General features: G+C 37.5%; 1 protein-coding gene across 3 annotated transcripts in view; it reads right to left on the reverse strand.

The window, feature by feature from the left end:
• Positions 1-18,266, reverse strand: part of PARG (poly(ADP-ribose) glycohydrolase) — a 67,813-nt gene that overhangs the window by 12,673 nt on the left and 36,874 nt on the right. For all 3 annotated transcript variants that reach the window (XM_048947116.1, XM_048947115.1, XM_048947114.1), the window contains 6 exons: positions 13,348-13,427; positions 10,835-10,895; positions 10,336-10,411; positions 8,932-9,079; positions 3,456-3,534; positions 2,475-2,583 (listed from right to left, as the gene is read on the reverse strand). In XM_048947116.1, coding sequence (XP_048803073.1) covers positions 2,475-2,583; positions 3,456-3,534; positions 8,932-9,079; positions 10,336-10,411; positions 10,835-10,895; positions 13,348-13,427 — 553 coding nt within the window. The remainder of the gene's footprint in view (positions 1-2,474; positions 2,584-3,455; positions 3,535-8,931; positions 9,080-10,335; positions 10,412-10,834; positions 10,896-13,347; positions 13,428-18,266) is intronic.

Here is an 18,266-nt window from a genome sequence, read left to right on the forward strand (position 1 = left end):
GCCAAATTCAGACAATATTAATCTTGCATTCAGTTAAACCAGAAACAAATGTCGGCCTCAGACACCTTTCATGGAACCAGAGAGACCATCTGGTTCTTTAAAACAAGTAGATGTTAGAGAAATCACATAGGCTTCTAAGAAAAGGCAAGCTGTAAGAAGAATCACTCGCTTCAAGTTGTTTCAATCATTTCTTAATGGTCCAAAATAACAGATGGGCAAAAGAGCCTCTGGAAACAAACAGAGGCTGAGCAATGCCTACTAATAAATCCATATTTAACAGCTTGCGTGCATATACTTACCTTGTCCTAATTTATTTAAAGAAAAAAAAGTAGACTGCAGCCTATTCTACCACCTTTTTTTTCCCCCACACATGAAAAGTTGTAAGGTTAACATTAATTTTAGAACAAACTGAAAGAACCAAACATACTGAATACAGTTGAACACATTTGATTTGTAAAAACATCAGTCACTTAAAAACTTAGTTCTCGTTACTACTATAAGAACTTCATTTATTCACAGTTCAAATTTCCTTTAAATACTCCCAGTCTTCAAACACCACCAGTCAGACTGACACAGTATATCAAAGCCTCACGTACCTACTGTAATTTATGTTAAAAATCCAAATTCAATCAATAACTCTGAAAATGGTAGGCAGATCATAAATTCACTGGCGTAAATCATTTGCATTTTGTACCAAGATATGGTTTCCAAAATTTATTTACTGTCTCTTTCAGGGCTAATTTCATTTCCAACCAAAAAGCAACAAGCTGATGAATGTTACTTCAATCACGAAGCCAAAGTTTTAAGACCGAATTAAAATCAGTCCTTCAGGACTGCACATCATTTCTGAGAGGAAAAATAAACTGATAAGAATAAGGTACATTCCTTTTCCTTTTCTAGCTAAGAGTTAGGAACACACTGCCCTACATTTGAATTTATTTTAAATGCATATAGAATTTCATGGTCTCCTGCACTACAGAAAGCAGGGAACCTCCTAATAGTTGTAGTATGACCTTGCACCTAAACCCCTAGCTAAAGCAGAGGCCTGCTGCATCTGTTATCATATAAGCATGCTACTATCCTGTCTTTTTAAGCTAAATGTAAGTATGATAAATAATGTAAGTGCATAAACATTTTTGTGCTCAACTGCACAGTGAAAAGAGCTGCATTGCTATAACAGGCCACAGACCCCTGTCTATGTCTTATGCTAATGTCCGAGGCCTTCAACGTGGACCATTAATCTTATCAACTTACATTATGAGAATTTGCTGTTTGAACTGGAGATTGATACCAAGTATCTCTTGTTATGACAAAATATATAGAATGGGATAAAAATATATAAGAATGGGATACAAGCAAGGACTTTGAAAACATCAGTGCAGGCCAGAAGCTAGTGCCCCAGATTCACAAACAGTTCACTGATGGCAATAATCCATCAATGCAGAAGCATCACCTCCAAAGATGGGAAAGGACTGCTTTGTTTTCAAGAGAAGCAGCAAAAAAGCAATCAGCTGAACAAATAAAAGCCCCACAGACAGTCCAGAGCAGAGACCGACAGCTAGGAACAACCTAGAAACTCAGATATAACAATATCCCAAATGAGGGAGAAGAGTAGAGAGAAAAGATGCTCACTGCAGTTCCAGCTTCCTTCGTCAAAGATTTCATGAGCTTGGCAATCTTGACAACTAGAACCACCAAGATCAAAAGCTATTGGAACTAACTATACAGTTTTGTACACACACAGCTAATGGAGGATAAAGTTAAGGACTGACCGCTTTAAATATACAGTAATCGTAGATAATGTACAAGAACTATCAGTAGGAAATGTGCTGTTTCTGGATGTCAGTCTAAGAGCTTTGTTTAAAGGACTGGAACCAGCCTGATTTATCAATCTTCTACATGTTCCTATCACTACAAGCTGTTTGGTATGCCTATACCCATTCAGTTGCAACAGCCCTTACAGACATTGTGTGAATAGATAGGAAATTTATGGACAGTCAGAACTCAACTCAAGGTTACATCGATATATGAAAAGATAAATATGTAAATATTTCAAAAGTTTATCCAGAAGATAGGAGAAAAGCAAGTGGTACCATATTTATGAACTGTCACTGTGTTAATACACGAGGTACCTCCTACTCCACTTGAATGAAAGGCTGAATGGGATTCAGCGGAGCCAATCATGGGGAGAGAACATAAAAACATCATTTAGAAGTAGGATAGAGAAGAGTCAGCAAAACGTGTACCCAAACTTCATTTATATTTTTGAAGATTGAGTAAACTGCCCATTTGAACTATGTATCAAAGGATAAACCACTCTGTTTGACAAGCTTCTACTTCAACGAAGTACACGGTTAGATGAACGGTTTTCTTAACTGAAGACACACACAAATACAAAAATATTTTAAAAGGTACTGCAAGCATTAATGAAACAGCCTTAGGCTGCAGGCTGCTTTAAAAAGTGACTGACTTGCCTTGTTGAGCTCTCTTCTGATTTTCTCCGGACCAAACTGATCAAGGAAACGTCTGAAGTGAAATGCATCTATGGCAACAATTTCAGTGTAGCGCCGCTGCCACTCATCCCTAAATTTGGAGTGAGAAGACAAGATGTGACAGTAAAATTAGTTCTTAAATACTGGCCATATAATCATGATCTGAGATGAGCAGTTCCCTGCAGAGCTTTTCCATTAGAAGACACTAGAAAGGTGAGCTTGTAACAACAACGGAGTGCTGACAAAAGCATCAGAAAAGAGAGAAGATTCCCTTATAAATCCATAAATCCTCCGGCCTAGAGTCTGAACGAGAAACTAGAAATGTGAAACACATCTCATTAAATGGCACTGTTTATTCAGTGCAGAGGAACACTGCAAGGTCAAAAAAGCACTCTGGCTCTTTATCTTCCTCCAGAATTTACAGAATCACCAAATTGTTTGGGTTGGAAGGAACCTTTAAATATCATCTAATTCCAACTTCTCCTGCCTCAGTCCTGGGCAGGGACACCCCCCACTACATCAGGTTGTGCAAAGTCACATCCAATACAAGATGAATTATTGTGCGTACTCACTGTATAAGCACTGCTGGGGAAATAAATGTAAGTGCTTAGAGACTTCTTCTCATTTTCATGATATTAAATCTTATTTTGACACATTAATATCACCTGCAACACGTGGTATCACTGTCAAAATTCCTGGGAAGTACAGTTCTTATAATGCATAGTTCAGTTATCTTCAGAAAACTCTGGGTTCGATACAGGTAATTAAAACCTGTTGATCTAAGAATTGACACGTTGGCAGGTATCATCATGAGCATCAGGAGATAACTTTCTTAGCTTGCTGGCTCTTCTGAAGAAACTAGGATCAAGCTATAAAATTCTATAGTAAGCCAAATACACAAAGCATCAAATCTTTAAGACATTTGTTTATTCCTTCATTTGAAATACTTATGTGGAACTTCACCTTGGGGTCTTATCTTCATGGCTTCTTGCCCACCGGTAAGTTTCTGCATAACCTGTATACTCACTGTACTGCTCAGTACCTGAAAGACAAATGATTTCCCATATTACATAAGAATACGTAAATATTTTTCTCTTGTAAAATCTTTCATAGGAATCAATGCTTCTCTGAATGGATACACAGCTCTCCAAAGCACCAGTTGAAGCTAGAGGTTCATATCTACACATAACAGTACAAGATCATCTTGAAACCAGTAAGAGCTTTTTTTGATGCAATGTGATGTTCTGTGGCAGATGTTACATACATAGATCTCCTAGGTATGCCATCCAGTGCACATACAACCATGAGACACTTTTTGACTTGCCATTGCCAGATTAAGTAGCTGCAGTTTAAACTGAGGGAAAAGATGGAACAGATGTACAGGAAGTGGAAGCAGGGTTGTGTAACCTGGGAACAACGTAGGGACATCGTCCACATGTGGAGGGCTGAGATCAGGAAAGTTAAGGTGCAGATAGAGCTTGGCAACTTGGCAACTTGGCAAGGGACGTGAAAAATAACAAGAAGGGGTTCTAAAGGTACACAGGCAGGAGAAGACAGACCAAGGAGAGTGTTCCCCCTCTGATAAATGAGGATGGAGAACTGCTACTGCCTGTAAACATGATGATAAAACAGTCACTGCACTACTAAAACACACCAATGCTACCTCATCACAAAGTAGCAAAAAGCTGGGCTGACAGCTTAGGAAACAGGAGAGGAAAAATGTACAGATTTAAAAGCATTTGTACCAAGCTGTATGGTTCCACAAAATGACTTCATTTCTCTAAAGTAAAATTAAAATCTGTAAACCCACAGAGAAGCTCCATGGTAAGAACAAAGCACATTTCCAGTGCATCAGTCTTACTCTGACTGCTGCCCATCAAGCTTGAGAATGATCCTACATAGGGATATTGTGTTCAAGGAACATTTAACATGTTGTACTGAGGGGTATGGCTTAGTGGGAAATACTGGTGATAGTGGATGGTTGAACTGAATGATCTTAGAGGTCTTTTCCAACCTTGGTGATTCTTGGTAAGACTGCTAAGCTTCCAAGGATTGCTGCCCAATAACATCTCTTTTCCTCCTGTTACTTTGTTTTGCTTTTGCTCAGCATGAATCCTGCTCTGCAGTTCCTGACACAAATTCTCAGATATTACTGCAATTCACAGCACTGAAAGTACTGGAAGGCCACTGAGCCCAGCTGTGGTGATCAGTACCAAAGAGGATAATTCTTTCTAAAAGCCTAGGAACCTACAAAACTACATCTAGTACACACCAAACTGCTCTGCCAAAAAGCCCAGCAGGTTATCCTGACAAGCATCAAAGGCTGTAAGAAAGTAGCTTGTTAAGACCTAGTAATTTTAGCTATTTCTGCTCTATTATGCAAAATACCTTTCCAGCCTTTACTGAGACCAAGGAGAGCATTCTAGAAGTGTCTTGACTCTTGCCCTCTGTTAAAAAGTCAGCTTTCATCCTGTCTAACCATCTTCAGGTCCTTGCTTCAAAATCCTGGGGATGGAAAAATGCACAGGAAAACCCTGAAGTAATGCCATAGCAAAATCAGGTTTTCCTATGCAGGGCTTGCAACCTCTGAACAATTTTGAGATGAATTTCTAATAGATTGATGAGAATACCTCATTTGGAAAATTCCATCTCATAAGGGCACAGTTTGGGCACAAGTCACCAATAGCATAAGAAAAAGATGACTCCAAAGCAATGCCTTAATCACAAACTGTGCCAGCAATTACACCTATAAATATAACAGAAAAATGGTTTACAAAGACCTGTGAGCATTTAAAGTAACCGACAGCACAAAAAATATGATTAATCAGACAAGAGTGATGCCTAGTGCATAGATTGGTGATATTCTAAGAAGATAAATGTTTGAATTTAACCTCAAAGGTTTCAATCTCTAAATAGAAAAAAAATATATAATAACAGCTTTGAAAAAATCAGATACATGAGACTATTCAACTTTTAACATCACCTGCCAAGGGAATCTGAATGCTTGCTTCCTGTAGTCTCAAGCGTATGAAACACAAACTGTTCAAAACGTTTAAAATGCTGCTTATACTTCGGAACATTTCCCCTATTTACACAAATCCATTGTAACAGATTTATCAGTGCTTCTTGAACTCCTCTGCCTTATTATCCACTCATTATTTATTTAGACTTTATAGATGATTAACCACACCAAGAACAAACTCCACCCAAGGCTATTTTGAAAAGCCGCTAATCAAAGCGATTGGGATGGTAGGAGATTGCTCACTAGAAATTCACTTTCTGTTGCAAAACTGAAGCCAAAATAATTGTGATGGCAGAATATGCCTATATCTATTCATCCACTTCCTTACACACAATTATAGGCAGCTTAAATATTCAGAAATCAGCCTTCTAATTGAATTGTAGGCTGTATCTATCGTCAGTTAAGACTTTTCCTGACCTAGCCAAAATTGAGATTTACTGGTATGCTTGAGCAAAGTGTCTGAGCAAATAGTAAGAAAAGACAAACAAGGGGAGTGCTTGACCTTTCTGGCAGCCTTCAGCTTCAACTCGGAAAAGGAAGCATTTGTGGTCTAACATATGGAAAGAAAAGATGGGACAACGAAGATATTGACAAGGACAGATTAAATGAGTCAAAGGATGAAGCTTGCTTTTTTCAAAGGTTCATTGCTTTCATTAATGTTTATGAAAGTGCAGCGTATGATAACAAAAGCATCGAGAAACAAACAAACAACTAAATGCATATATAGAAAAATCAATAAAAGAGAAACTCAAATCACACAAACACTAAATTCATGTCCCAGGAACCTAAGGCTAATTAAAATCAGTGGGTCTTCATAAGCAAAGCACTGGAAATATGCCAGATAAAAACAGTTATTCAATGGGCAGCACTTTTGCCTGTGAACCACTGGGATAAAAGCTGCTGCTGCAGGGAGACTGGATGCAATACAGGATAAATTGGATGTGCTAATGTTTGATGAATCTCTTTCCTCAAAGCCAAAAAAAAGCCAAAAAGCAAGCTACTACATAAACAGGAGCTTACCCAACTCAGAAGGAAGCATATGCAAGTGTAATTAAAAAAATGCATTCTTAGTGAAACTTGCAGACACAGTGTGAGAACAGTGACATCTCTAGTGCCAGTGTGCTTATGGGACCGTGTTCATGAAATCCACCCTTCTCAGACTCCCGTGGTTTTACTTTTCCATTGCATATGATCTGTGTGGTATTATAAAGTTCCCAAGGATGGAGGAGGAAAAAATGCCACGCTGTCCCTCAGGTATTTTGTCTGAGCACTGAAGTATCAGCACCTTTAGCTACGCAAAAAAAAAAAGGAGTACATGTAAAAAGCAAGGGTTCAATTTTGTAGACACTGATATGAATGTCTATTTACTGCTACGGGTGAGGGGAAGATCCTGCTCTTTCAGTCAGTTCTTCTGGCCCTTATACTGTGCCAGCATTAGTCATCTGGCTCTTCAGACAGTGGCACGATCAGCCAGCTAATCAAGCTGAAAAACATTTTTTTCCTATGAGTAAATTTTCAGCTGAACTAATTACCTGATCTAGTTTATTGCATGGATAATGTGCTTAGAAGTCTCTGAAAATGGCCATTGTTCAATCTGTAGACTTAAAGCAAACACAGAACACAGCTTCACCCACACTTAACACTGTCTGGATATATGCCAACTGAAAGGAAAATAAAAATAAGAAAACAAAACAGAACAACTGAATGAAAAACAGCCACACTTTTTCACAGCTCTATCAGAAATGTACTTGTAAGAATCTTTGGCATCACTGCTGACATTTCAGTCTGTGTAGAAGAACTTTGTGCACGACCAGTTCCATATTCATTACAGCATTGATCTTAACCAGATACCACACAATCACAATGAATTTAATTTCTCTCCCATTTCTCAGACTCTTCTGCAAACTTAGGCTACAGAGTTATACCCATTAAGCCACTGAGACAAGATGCATTAAAAAGATCATAATTCATCAGGAGGATTGTGACACGCAGTAGAGACTTGGCTATGAACTAAGATGGAAGAAATGCAGGAAGATGATAGAAGATCCATTTCCATTAAAGAAAAATATTATCACATACACTAATGCAAACATCATGAAGTGCAGTGGCTTAGGAGAACTAAGAGAATGTCTCTGCAGTCAAAGAACACCCATTGTTGTCTGCTGATACCAAGTCACTGTTGATTTTTTTTCCCCCCACAACGGAATGGAAGAAATTCTTTCAAAAATTCATTTAGTGTTTCTCCCAATCCATTATGACACATACTGATAGCTGCACTGTTTTTACCCTTCCCAGAAGAGCCTTGCCCAGAGGACAGCACTTCAATACGTTGATTTTGTTATATCATCATATCCAAAATTCACGACAGCAATCAGTGCTGGCCACGAGTTTTCTGATTTTTGTTTTTCAGTGAATCACTAAATCGAGTTTACCATAAAGATGTCAGAGAAAAGGCACTGATTAAGGCACAGTGGAAAAACAAAACAAACAAAACACTCATAGAAAGATTACAAAGGTTAAGACTGAAAACCATGGAGGCTTTGTAGGCTGAAAAACAGAGTAGACCTAATCTACTACTGTATTTGTCTAGAAGATCTCTCAATAAAAAATGGCTGTAAAGAAAAAAAGTTTAATTTTTTTCCCCCCTCCTCCAGTGATGAAAGTGCATCACTATGTGTGGATCCAAGACATAGGCAGCATTTCCTGGACCTCTCCTATTTCTGCTAGAGCCATCAGCTATTTTGGCACTATTTTGATCCAAGGAATAATAAATCTCTCCAAATTTTAAGACAGACGTTAAAACCAAAGGAAAAATCTCTTCAGTGAAGCACTGGTCAGAGGTATCTCCATACTCAACCTCTCAACAATATACTGCATACGCAGTTAGTTTTAACATTGTAAGTGACAAACACAACTTGCCATAAGTACCATGAATGTGTGTTTGTAACTTAAAAGATAAACATCCTCAAGAGACATTTCCTCACTTTCTATCCTTTTTAAAGGATGCTGATTTTCTTCTCTTCCACTTCCTCCTGTTTGGTGACCAAAAGGCAGCACAAACTTTCCAAATTGCAATAAGGAACAAATCCATCCTGCTTTGACACAACAGAAATATTACCCACTAATAACTGGTAATTGTGACTTCTATTGCCCCAAACCGTTTTTTAGCTAGGTCTAAAAACACATTTCAGGATTCAGCATCCTATTACACAAGGTTAAAAAAAGTTTTATGTAACACTTGTCTACTTGCCATCACTTGTTTTCATTTCCTTCACCAAATGTCTAATGGAACAGTGGCCCCACAGTCTTAAGAGGTGGGGCAAAGAAAACTCATTGAGAAATGAGTGCTATCTTTTCCTGCAGAGTTTAAACGTACAAAACTTCAAGTTTTGTTCAACATTTACTTTAAAGACTAACCTGTGATGATAAGACATTCGTTGTGATCCAGTACTTCAGTGATGAGCCTTGATACAATCAGCTCTGGGTTGATTAAAAACCGAATTTCTTCTTGTACCAATCCTGCCCCGGTGACACCACCACCAACAAAACGGTTTGCAAAGTCAACCTAACAGGAATATATCCAGGAGCATTATGAGACAAGCAAACAGCGTAAAATCCTTCCATTTAATAAGGTCAATAAAACCACGTACAAGCTTCAGCTCTATTGAAATCTGCTGCTATCACTTAAAAATAAGCAGCAGGACAGAGTCTGATTAGCAGCAGGCCTTCTTGATTTTTTCCCTTTCCTACTTTGTGAGAAGAAACAAGTGAGATATTATGCAGCAAAATAACATTATGCATCTCAAAGGCTCTGAATTCATTTTTTTGGAAGGGCATATATTTCAAAAATGAACAGCAGATCACAATATCCCTTTTGCATTTTAGGGACACTGAAGAATCATTAAGTTGTCCTTTAAGAAGCTTCCTGCCTTGGCTGTCCACACAAAGCACTTTTAGATCAGTACTGGTCCACATCAGTTGTTCTGTGCTTAGAAGCTCTTACAAATTCTCCTTGAAATGCACTTGAAAAAGGTACATCATTTTGACTGCTAAGCTTTCTGCCTGAAACTGTGAAATTCTGGACTCTCATTTTGGCTGCAGTAACATTTTTCATATTACATTTTTATATAGACAATAGTTTAAAAAGCAATTGCTTTATTAAAAAAAAAAAAAAGCAACTACTATTTATGCAAACTACTCGCCCATAGAAAGTTATAATTAAAATAAGCTTACATCACATTTTCCTGGCTACAGATGTTCTATTTACTTATTTATTTATTCAGTAATTGAACGCCAGAAGACAGACTTCTTTCTTTAAGCTGATTTGACAACTGAAGTATGTTCCTCGCTATCAATATGGACAGGACATCCTCCTTACCAATCTATTTCAGCTGACTGTCTCCCAGTCTGAAACAGTGGTGCTGTAGCAGCAAGAAGACTCCTGAACTACTGACCTGGTCACCGTCTGGGGCACAACAATCATTTCAAAAGCAAAACAAAAACAAAATAAAACCCCTTGGCAGCTCATAAAAATTACAGCCTGAAACTTTTATCTTGTCAATCTTTGATTCTAGCTTGAACCAAAGGACCTGAAGCTGTCCAGGACTTGTGATTTTCTGTCAGCTACAGGTACATGTAACAAAACTCAATGAGCTAGGGAATACTGATGGCACTAAGACTGCCTGTGGAATTCATTTTGATGCTTCATTTACATGCATAACATCTTGTCATTTAAACCAAGTTTATATAACTTTAAGCTGGCAGACCACAAAAATGACATAAGCATGACACAAAGCCACATCTACTGTTATATAAACTTACCTGTAGCATGCCTTGTCCATTGCTTTCAATAGTGCCCTCATAGGTGACATGCAATCTTGACAGCTTTTTCTGAGATCTTTCATTGAGGAAAAAATATTGCACAGAAAAAAAAATGATGACAGAATCTGCACAAAGACATTAAGACAAAACTCATCCAAAATCTACCTTCTTACACACCTTAGCATAACATAGTTAAAAAATCTGAAGGATTAAGTAAAATGTATTTGCCTTTCCAAAAATTCCCTTTTTACACTCTCAAGCATCAAAAGATGTTACTGTTCTAAAAATTCATGTAGGACTTGTTGGCTTCACAGGCACACAGATAAATGCACGACGTTCAAATTATTTGTATGCTTTCATCCACTTCCTTCCATACATCTCACTAAAACAAACACGTTTACTGTGATCACTTGCAGGTCTGAATCAATTCAACATTGATGGGATTTCAGTTATAGATAATTTAAACTAATCTTCACATTTAACAGCATGTGTGACTTACCTTTCCCAGTCTGGAAATTCTTGGAGACACTGCCTTGTAAACGTCACCAGTCCAGTAGGTTCTACAGGGAAACCAAGCCCAAGGAAAAAATATGAACTGCTAGAACTTTTGTCCCTACACTGATTACAACATAATTCCTGGCAGAAACAGGAGAGATTAACTTTGCTCAAAAGCAGCTTTGAATCTTCCCCTGGCAGCCTGTGCTTAGACTGAAACCAGTATGAAGGCCAGAATCACTCTCATTTCTTTGCAGTTTGAGTATGCTTTCAAGGAAAAGCTGTGTGTTAAATGAAAATCACTTGAACTGTAAACACTACCAAAAAGACCTGATGGTCGACATGAAAGTAAAGCGTGCTGTCACTTATGGCAGAAATTGTCAGCCTCTGTAGGTGTCTGTTTTTAAACCCCAATAGGCAACAGAGAGTATTCAAGCTATGTGTGGATGAAGCAGCAGCTCATATTTCCAAACTACTACGTAAATAAAGACAGATTCCAAATCGAGCCATTACTGTCAGGATCCTAGTGAAATTCACCCTACTTCAGATGCAAAAGACTTCTGCACTCACAAAAAAAAGAACAGCTATTTCTCACTGCACAGAGAATGCACAATCATCATCTCTCCTTGCTTTACTCAAAATTTCTGTTGTGCTACAAAAAGAAAACGTCAGCCTCTTATTAGAGTCATCCTAAGAAAAACTTCGTTTGGTCTCATTTGTTTGATGCAGTGAGTCTATTGGGTTGGCTTGCAGAAAACAATGGAAACAAATCTAAAGCACAAAGTCTTTCAAATGTGTTAAATATCGCTATGTTTTCTTTAAAATTGTAAGGTTTAAGGAGACACAGAAGGGAAAAAAAGTTGCTTTCTCTTCAAAAAATAAGATATGGATTTCAGAAATCGAATGCTTTTCTACAAGGGAATTCGTATCAGTGGCAACATTTTCATAAATTAGGTATTCACCTATTGATAGAATCTTCCACTTACGTGGCCTCCTCTGTGCTCTTTTACACCTGAATTTTACTCTGAATTACAAGGAATTCAGTTACCATTCACAATAAAAAAGAACTGTGAAATTTTTATGGAGCTATGTTACTTCAATCTTATTAATGTCTTCAAAGTAAAAAAATCCCAATGAATGGGGTCTTTTAGAAGCATGATACGAATTTTCAGTTCAAGAAATGCGCACGCAAAAATCTCACTAGACTGTTAGATGTTTTAACATTAAGTAGTTTTCATTAAGCATGCTTCCAGTAGAGCTAGGGACAGCAGCACAAATTTGACAATTTTTTTTATTAAAGTATTACAGGCGAGCCCCCATACTACAGCTCTCCTCATCTGAGCACACAGATCACAATTCACTTTTTACCCCAGACATTTATTTCTATTGAGACTGCTGAGTTTGCTTGCCAAAACAGGAGGTAGCTGCATTTAATTAGACATGAAACAAAATAATAAACTGATGAACTGAATAATAAACTGATGGAACATATGAAATAAAGTTGTTTTAATGTGTAATAGCTTAAAATTGTGGATTTTGGTTCCTTTTAAGAACAAACTTTTCTGAGAATATGGTGTCAACAATGTAAAGAAAAGTCCTATAAATAACACTATAGTAAGATATTGCTGCAGATGTAATATACCTAGCTGCAGTCAAATCCCTTTCTCCTGAAAAAGGGAATTTATGAGCTCTGCTACAACGTTCTCAAAAAATAAATGTATTTTTTTTTAGGAGCTTAGGTTTATGCTCTAATCAATGGTAACAGCAGAAGATCTGACTAGGCATGCTAGGGAAAATACCACACTCATTTCTAAAGGAGCTGAAGACATCTCACATCTTGCTATCATCTAATTTATTTTCAACTGGGAAAACTTTACAGCAGCTTTGCTGTGGAAGAACAGAAGCAAAAAACCTGAAATGCCAACAAAAGTAAGGAAAAATCGCTTTGAATTACAAATGCTGCAGTCAAAGCACCAAGCGTGCACACTACAGGAAACCTGAAGACTGTACCAAAATCCTTAAGGATGGTATGGAACTGGTGATTTTAATGACCACACGTGTTAAGTTCTTCCTACATTCTCACTCTGATAAGGTGCATCAAGTCAATGCATGTACATTTTCATTTCTTACATACAAACAGAAAATTTGTATAATGCATATAGAAACACACACACTTTATGTACAACATATATATGTAAATAAGGAGGGGTGAAAATATAATCTGAACCTACATATGTATATGGATATTTTACACAAACACACCCATCTCTGAAAAAAGAAAAAAAGCAATGAAGAATAAGCTTCACACAAAAAACTGAATTACATGTGTTATCTACATCATCTACACATGACAAGTGACACTAAAGAGTATCAGCATACTCAGCATGCTGGATTTTGTTAGATACTTCAATCATAATGCTGCATAGCCATTCCTAAATGTAATGGGATTAAATTCTCTATGTATGTTTTGTAGCTTAAAAAAAACAAAACCAAAAAAAATAGAAATGAAGTACATACTTTTTTCTGTGACTCTTCTAAAATAGCAGAAAAGGGTCTTAAGTTTCTCAGGCTTCCTTGGTGACCGTCCTTCAAACAATCTGGAAAACAAGGCAAAATTAATTAGATTAGATTTCAGGGATGCACAGCATAGTTGTTATGCTACGTACAGGTGAAAGTTGAAAAACAGTCTGCCCTCCTTAAAGTCAGCCACTTCAGCATTCCACAAGTAGGATACCACTTGTTACAGAGGCACCAGTCCTGAAATCTACACCAATACTGAGATTGTACACTCCCAGCAGGAGGCATATTTACACGCTTATATATTTAGTGCACTTGAAAGGCAGAAGGCCAAGATTTGTTTCAAATAAAGCTAGTTTTTAGGTTGATCTGCTAGATAAGTTTCTGATGAAGGTAATAAGGCTGATTTTGAATTACCAAAAAGTATACTTTCAAAAGGAAGATTCCAAAAATCTACCAGACTTATTTGCAATGACCTATCTTGGATTGAAATCAGTGACCCAGAGGTGAAAACACGCACACTGAACACCCCAGGATCCAAATGCTTTACCCTACTTACAGCTGAGTGAACTTCTGAGAAGAACTAAGGCAACTACATTGCTTTCATGAACTGCATGGTACTAGCAGCATTTCTAAAGAGATTAATCCACCCCCTATAGAAATGGCTTTATCTGCTGGGCTACTCCTGGCATTCTCAAACTCATCTGTAAAAAACTAAGCATTAAAAGGAAGCATCCAATTTTTAGCCATTAAGTGAATGCATGCTTTTAAGGTTAGCTGAAGTATTTTTACTGCATCATCCCTCTTCCGGCAACTGGAACGCACATTACTTAATTTCCCCTCCAGCAAAGTGACAAGGCATTGTTATTGGCAATACATAATGGAATTTAACTGGGAGGAAGAACAGTGAGGACTTCAGAAATAACATCCTTTGAGCAGGAAGGTCACTGAAAGATGCCTGATACAGTGAAAGCCCTGAGGATGTAAGTTGTAACACCCCTACCAATCCTTACCCCCATAAGCCACAAAACAACAGTGCAAGTAAAGCAATGACACAACATTATTCATTTGTTTCCATGCATCAAAATGTCAATCTGCCTTTAAAAATGGAATGCTGTCAGGCAGACTTAGCTTTCAGTAGTGAACGAGGATGGGATTTTTAGTATTCAAAAATTCTTACGCAATATCTATTAATTCTATCTATTCTTACGCAAAATCTATATAAAGAAGCTGATTTTATAGTTGAAAAGATCTTATGGAAACCTTTAGCCTTGGAACAATCAAACAGGACTTCATGGCAGCAAGTTTCGTATGTGTATGGCCTTGTTCAAAATGGACCCATCTGCAAGGTCTAGGACCACGTTGTGCTTGCTTACCTACTAAAGGACTCAGAAAAGAAAGTTAAGGCATGCATGCAGGTCTTGTCTAAATGCCTAGGTTATCTCTGACTTTTTATCTGGAAGTCTTATTTGGTACAAGTCCTTTAAACTGGTTCACTAATATACCAGGCCAGTCATGCCTTCAATGGCTTTTTCTCACCCCTTCACTTCAACTTGCAATCACGCTTACGTTGCAAATTCTCAGTAGTAAGTTCTTCACCTCACAAAGGTGTTACATGATTCAGCATACCTAGCAAACTGTGCAGGGAGAGTCAACAGCTGAAAATACTACGCTTGACAAAAGGCAGATCAAGCTAAATGGCAACAGCAAGGGACATGAACTTGGTAGGTAATTGTAATGGATAAAACCAAAACGTGGTTGCTGTCAGTAGGGCATTTCAACTAAATACACTTACAAACACACACACTTTAATGTATATATATTTAAATCTGAGATGTCTAGCACTGGCCTGTCTTTTCTCGCAGTAAAAGCTGTGATAAACAGCTTTTTTCTTTCTCTCCAGGGATCAAAGCTACAGTAATGCCAATTGCTTCTGAAAAATCTCATTTAGAGAAGATTTATTCCCCAAACACATTCCATAATTACAATAACGATAAGAGAGATCTCTGTATTTCTGTTCTAGCCAACTGTGTAAAAAATCACAGGGAGGCACAAAAGAATTTAGAGAGGTCCCAGTTCTGACACAGGCATTGTGCATTGCAGGGGGTTACTCCCCTTGCAGCAGGGACAGAAAAACACAGTGAGGTTCAAAAGTCACCTGCATTTTGGCCTAGGAGCAATATGCATCCTGTAACCATACATCAGATCTTTTATTGCAGTCAGCACACGAGGAGATTTGTTTTAAAGGCCAATTGGATCAGTGGAAAAATTCTGACATGTTTTAATATGTTAAAAATTAGTAATATACCTTCATAGGAGCTACCTATCTATTAGAGGTTACTGGTATTAATTCAGTTAGTTCTTTTACATTTCCAGAGAAACCACAGTATCACAGTGCATCCAAGCTATACTAAGGTCAGAAGTAGAAACTGAAGAGAAATGAAACCATAAACCTTACACTCTATAAATACATGCAACCATACTGTCTTAGATACAGTGTACATAACCAGTTATCTCTGTGAACACAGTAATGCATGAGAAAAAAAACAAGAAATGGCCCAGACCAGCTCCCACCAATTTAAGAGAGGATAATATTGCAAAATTAGGAACATCATAATCTAGGGCACTATTTTGGAAATCATCAGTTATGAAACATTATGGAAGGTTTTATTTCTGGTGCAAATAACTCTGTTTTGGAGAAAAAAAAGCTATATGAGGACATCGACAATATATACAAATAAATGCTTCTTTAAGTGCTGGAACACAGATTCTACTAAAAAAAAAAACCCTAACCAAAAATATAAGTGGAAACCACATAACCAATTTACTGACAAGAACCCAAGGCCAAAAAAAACATTAATTCAAATTAAAGAATTCAGCCAAATGAAGTGCACTTTAAATCAAATGCAAAGTACTGCAAGCCCCACTTTCAGCTGAAGCAACTGAAATATTACTTCTAACTGCATACGTAAGCTATTTTTGCTCTGCACAAGATGTTCTTACTGCCATGCAGCTAACTTCCACTTAGCAGGAGGCCAGACAGCAGAGCACAAAGCTTGTGGGGCTGACCACCAAACAGAGCTCTGCAGTGATGCTAATCAAATAAAAGATGTATTAGCAAGATATGCCCATAGGGATACAGTTAGGTGTTCTGACAAGCCAAGGTCAGAAATCCAAAAACAGAAGACAGTAGATGTGCCAATAGCATAATGAAAGTAGTTTGTTAAGTCACTGTGGCTACATAAAAACTTTCCTAGGTAATAATGAGAGTCCCACCCCCAGCCTGTACCTTCCCATCCACAAGTTGGGCTCTTTTGAACTTTTCAGAGTACACTCATGTTTCTAACGTGCAAATTGAACCTATCCTAAGACTCAGAACAGTACAGAATAGCAAAATACTTGAAAAATGAATAGAACAGGTGTCTTTGGTTTCCTGTCTTGTTACATTTCAAGTCCATGTATACATGTAGGGGTGGAGACACACTCAGATGTTACCTTCCAGCTCTTATTACTCTCCATAAGATCAAGGGCTATTTACATCTAAAAGCAGAGAATTCTCAATTGCTAACAATCTCTACACGGACTGCTAAAATTTCACAGTGAATCATGCAACCCTAAAAGAGAAACTCATGATGTGTCAACTGGCACAATAAATGAATCATTTAGGATTACGTCAGTTGCATCAGGGAGCACGGTGAATCATCCCTACCCTCTTTCTCCTGCAATCTTTTTTCCTCCATGAAGATCCGAGAGAAAAATAAAGGTCTTCCTTTTTCAAAACGTTACCGTATTCAATTCAATACCGCGAGCAATCCTTTTTCTAAGCTTTCATTTGCAGAGTTGGCCAAAATACTTTGTTTCAGTAACAGTTCTGTCATAACATTATTTGATATTTTTCTTCAGTTGTGCCTATGATAACTTTAGTCATGTGTATATTTAAGATTTCTTCTAGACAGCATATTCAGAGGGTAGGCAATGTATAGGTGTAAACATAAACAGAGAGAGAATCCCATGGAATATGTGATTTGTATGTAGAACTTATATATAATTACATGTGCATATACAATTGCACAGGATCTAGAATAATCTCTCTCAACATCCGACAGCAAGTCAGTCTATCATATACAATCAATGGGAATTACCTTAGTTACCTGTATTCTTTGACTGAAGTATCTTCTGAGAAAGCTTTTTCAATTGGCTGTGTATTGGGGCTGGGGCTCCCACTCACACAGAAACATCCAGCCACGTTTTTAACCACACTAAAATTAAATCACTTAAGCTTCACTTCAGTGAAAACACAGAATACAGTTCAAGCCAGATACTGTCTGAAGACTTTTCTTAACAAGTGGCACAGCAGCAAGAGTTTCACAATTACCATTACCACTACTACATTTCCCCTTGCCAAGAGAAACACAATATTTCATTCCTCTTTCTCATGCATGTTTCATAATGCATAGACCATATTAGCACAGTAGTACGTGTATAAAATTTATAAACAAATGTGCATATAGTAAAAAAAAATGTACATACATCAGAAATTTCTTTTCTGATTAAGGGTGTGTGATGAGAAGAGTTTGGAGATCACTGCCCCAGACAGCTTTAAATACTTAAAAGTCAATCACATGATTTAAGATGAGGAAATTAGAACAAATTGAAAACAGCAAGCTCAATATAAAATATAGATCCTTCCTAGGAAGTCCTGTTGCTATTGAAAGTACTTTAAGTGAGAACTACAATTAGGGCTTTTCAGAATACTAAAGCTTCAGTAATGAACTTTGGACATCGTATCAGTGTGAAGTAGATCAGCCCAACAAGATGACCTGCCCTGAGATGAAAGGCAGATAAACAACTAGTGAGCACAAAGGAACTTTCACCATCTCAACCTTACACATACTGATAGGTTTCTTAGTTTCAGCTAG

The sequence above is a fragment of the Lagopus muta genome, chromosome 5, assembly GCF_023343835.1.
Source record: "Lagopus muta isolate bLagMut1 chromosome 5, bLagMut1 primary, whole genome shotgun sequence".
Taxonomy (NCBI): domain Eukaryota; kingdom Metazoa; phylum Chordata; class Aves; order Galliformes; family Phasianidae; genus Lagopus; species Lagopus muta.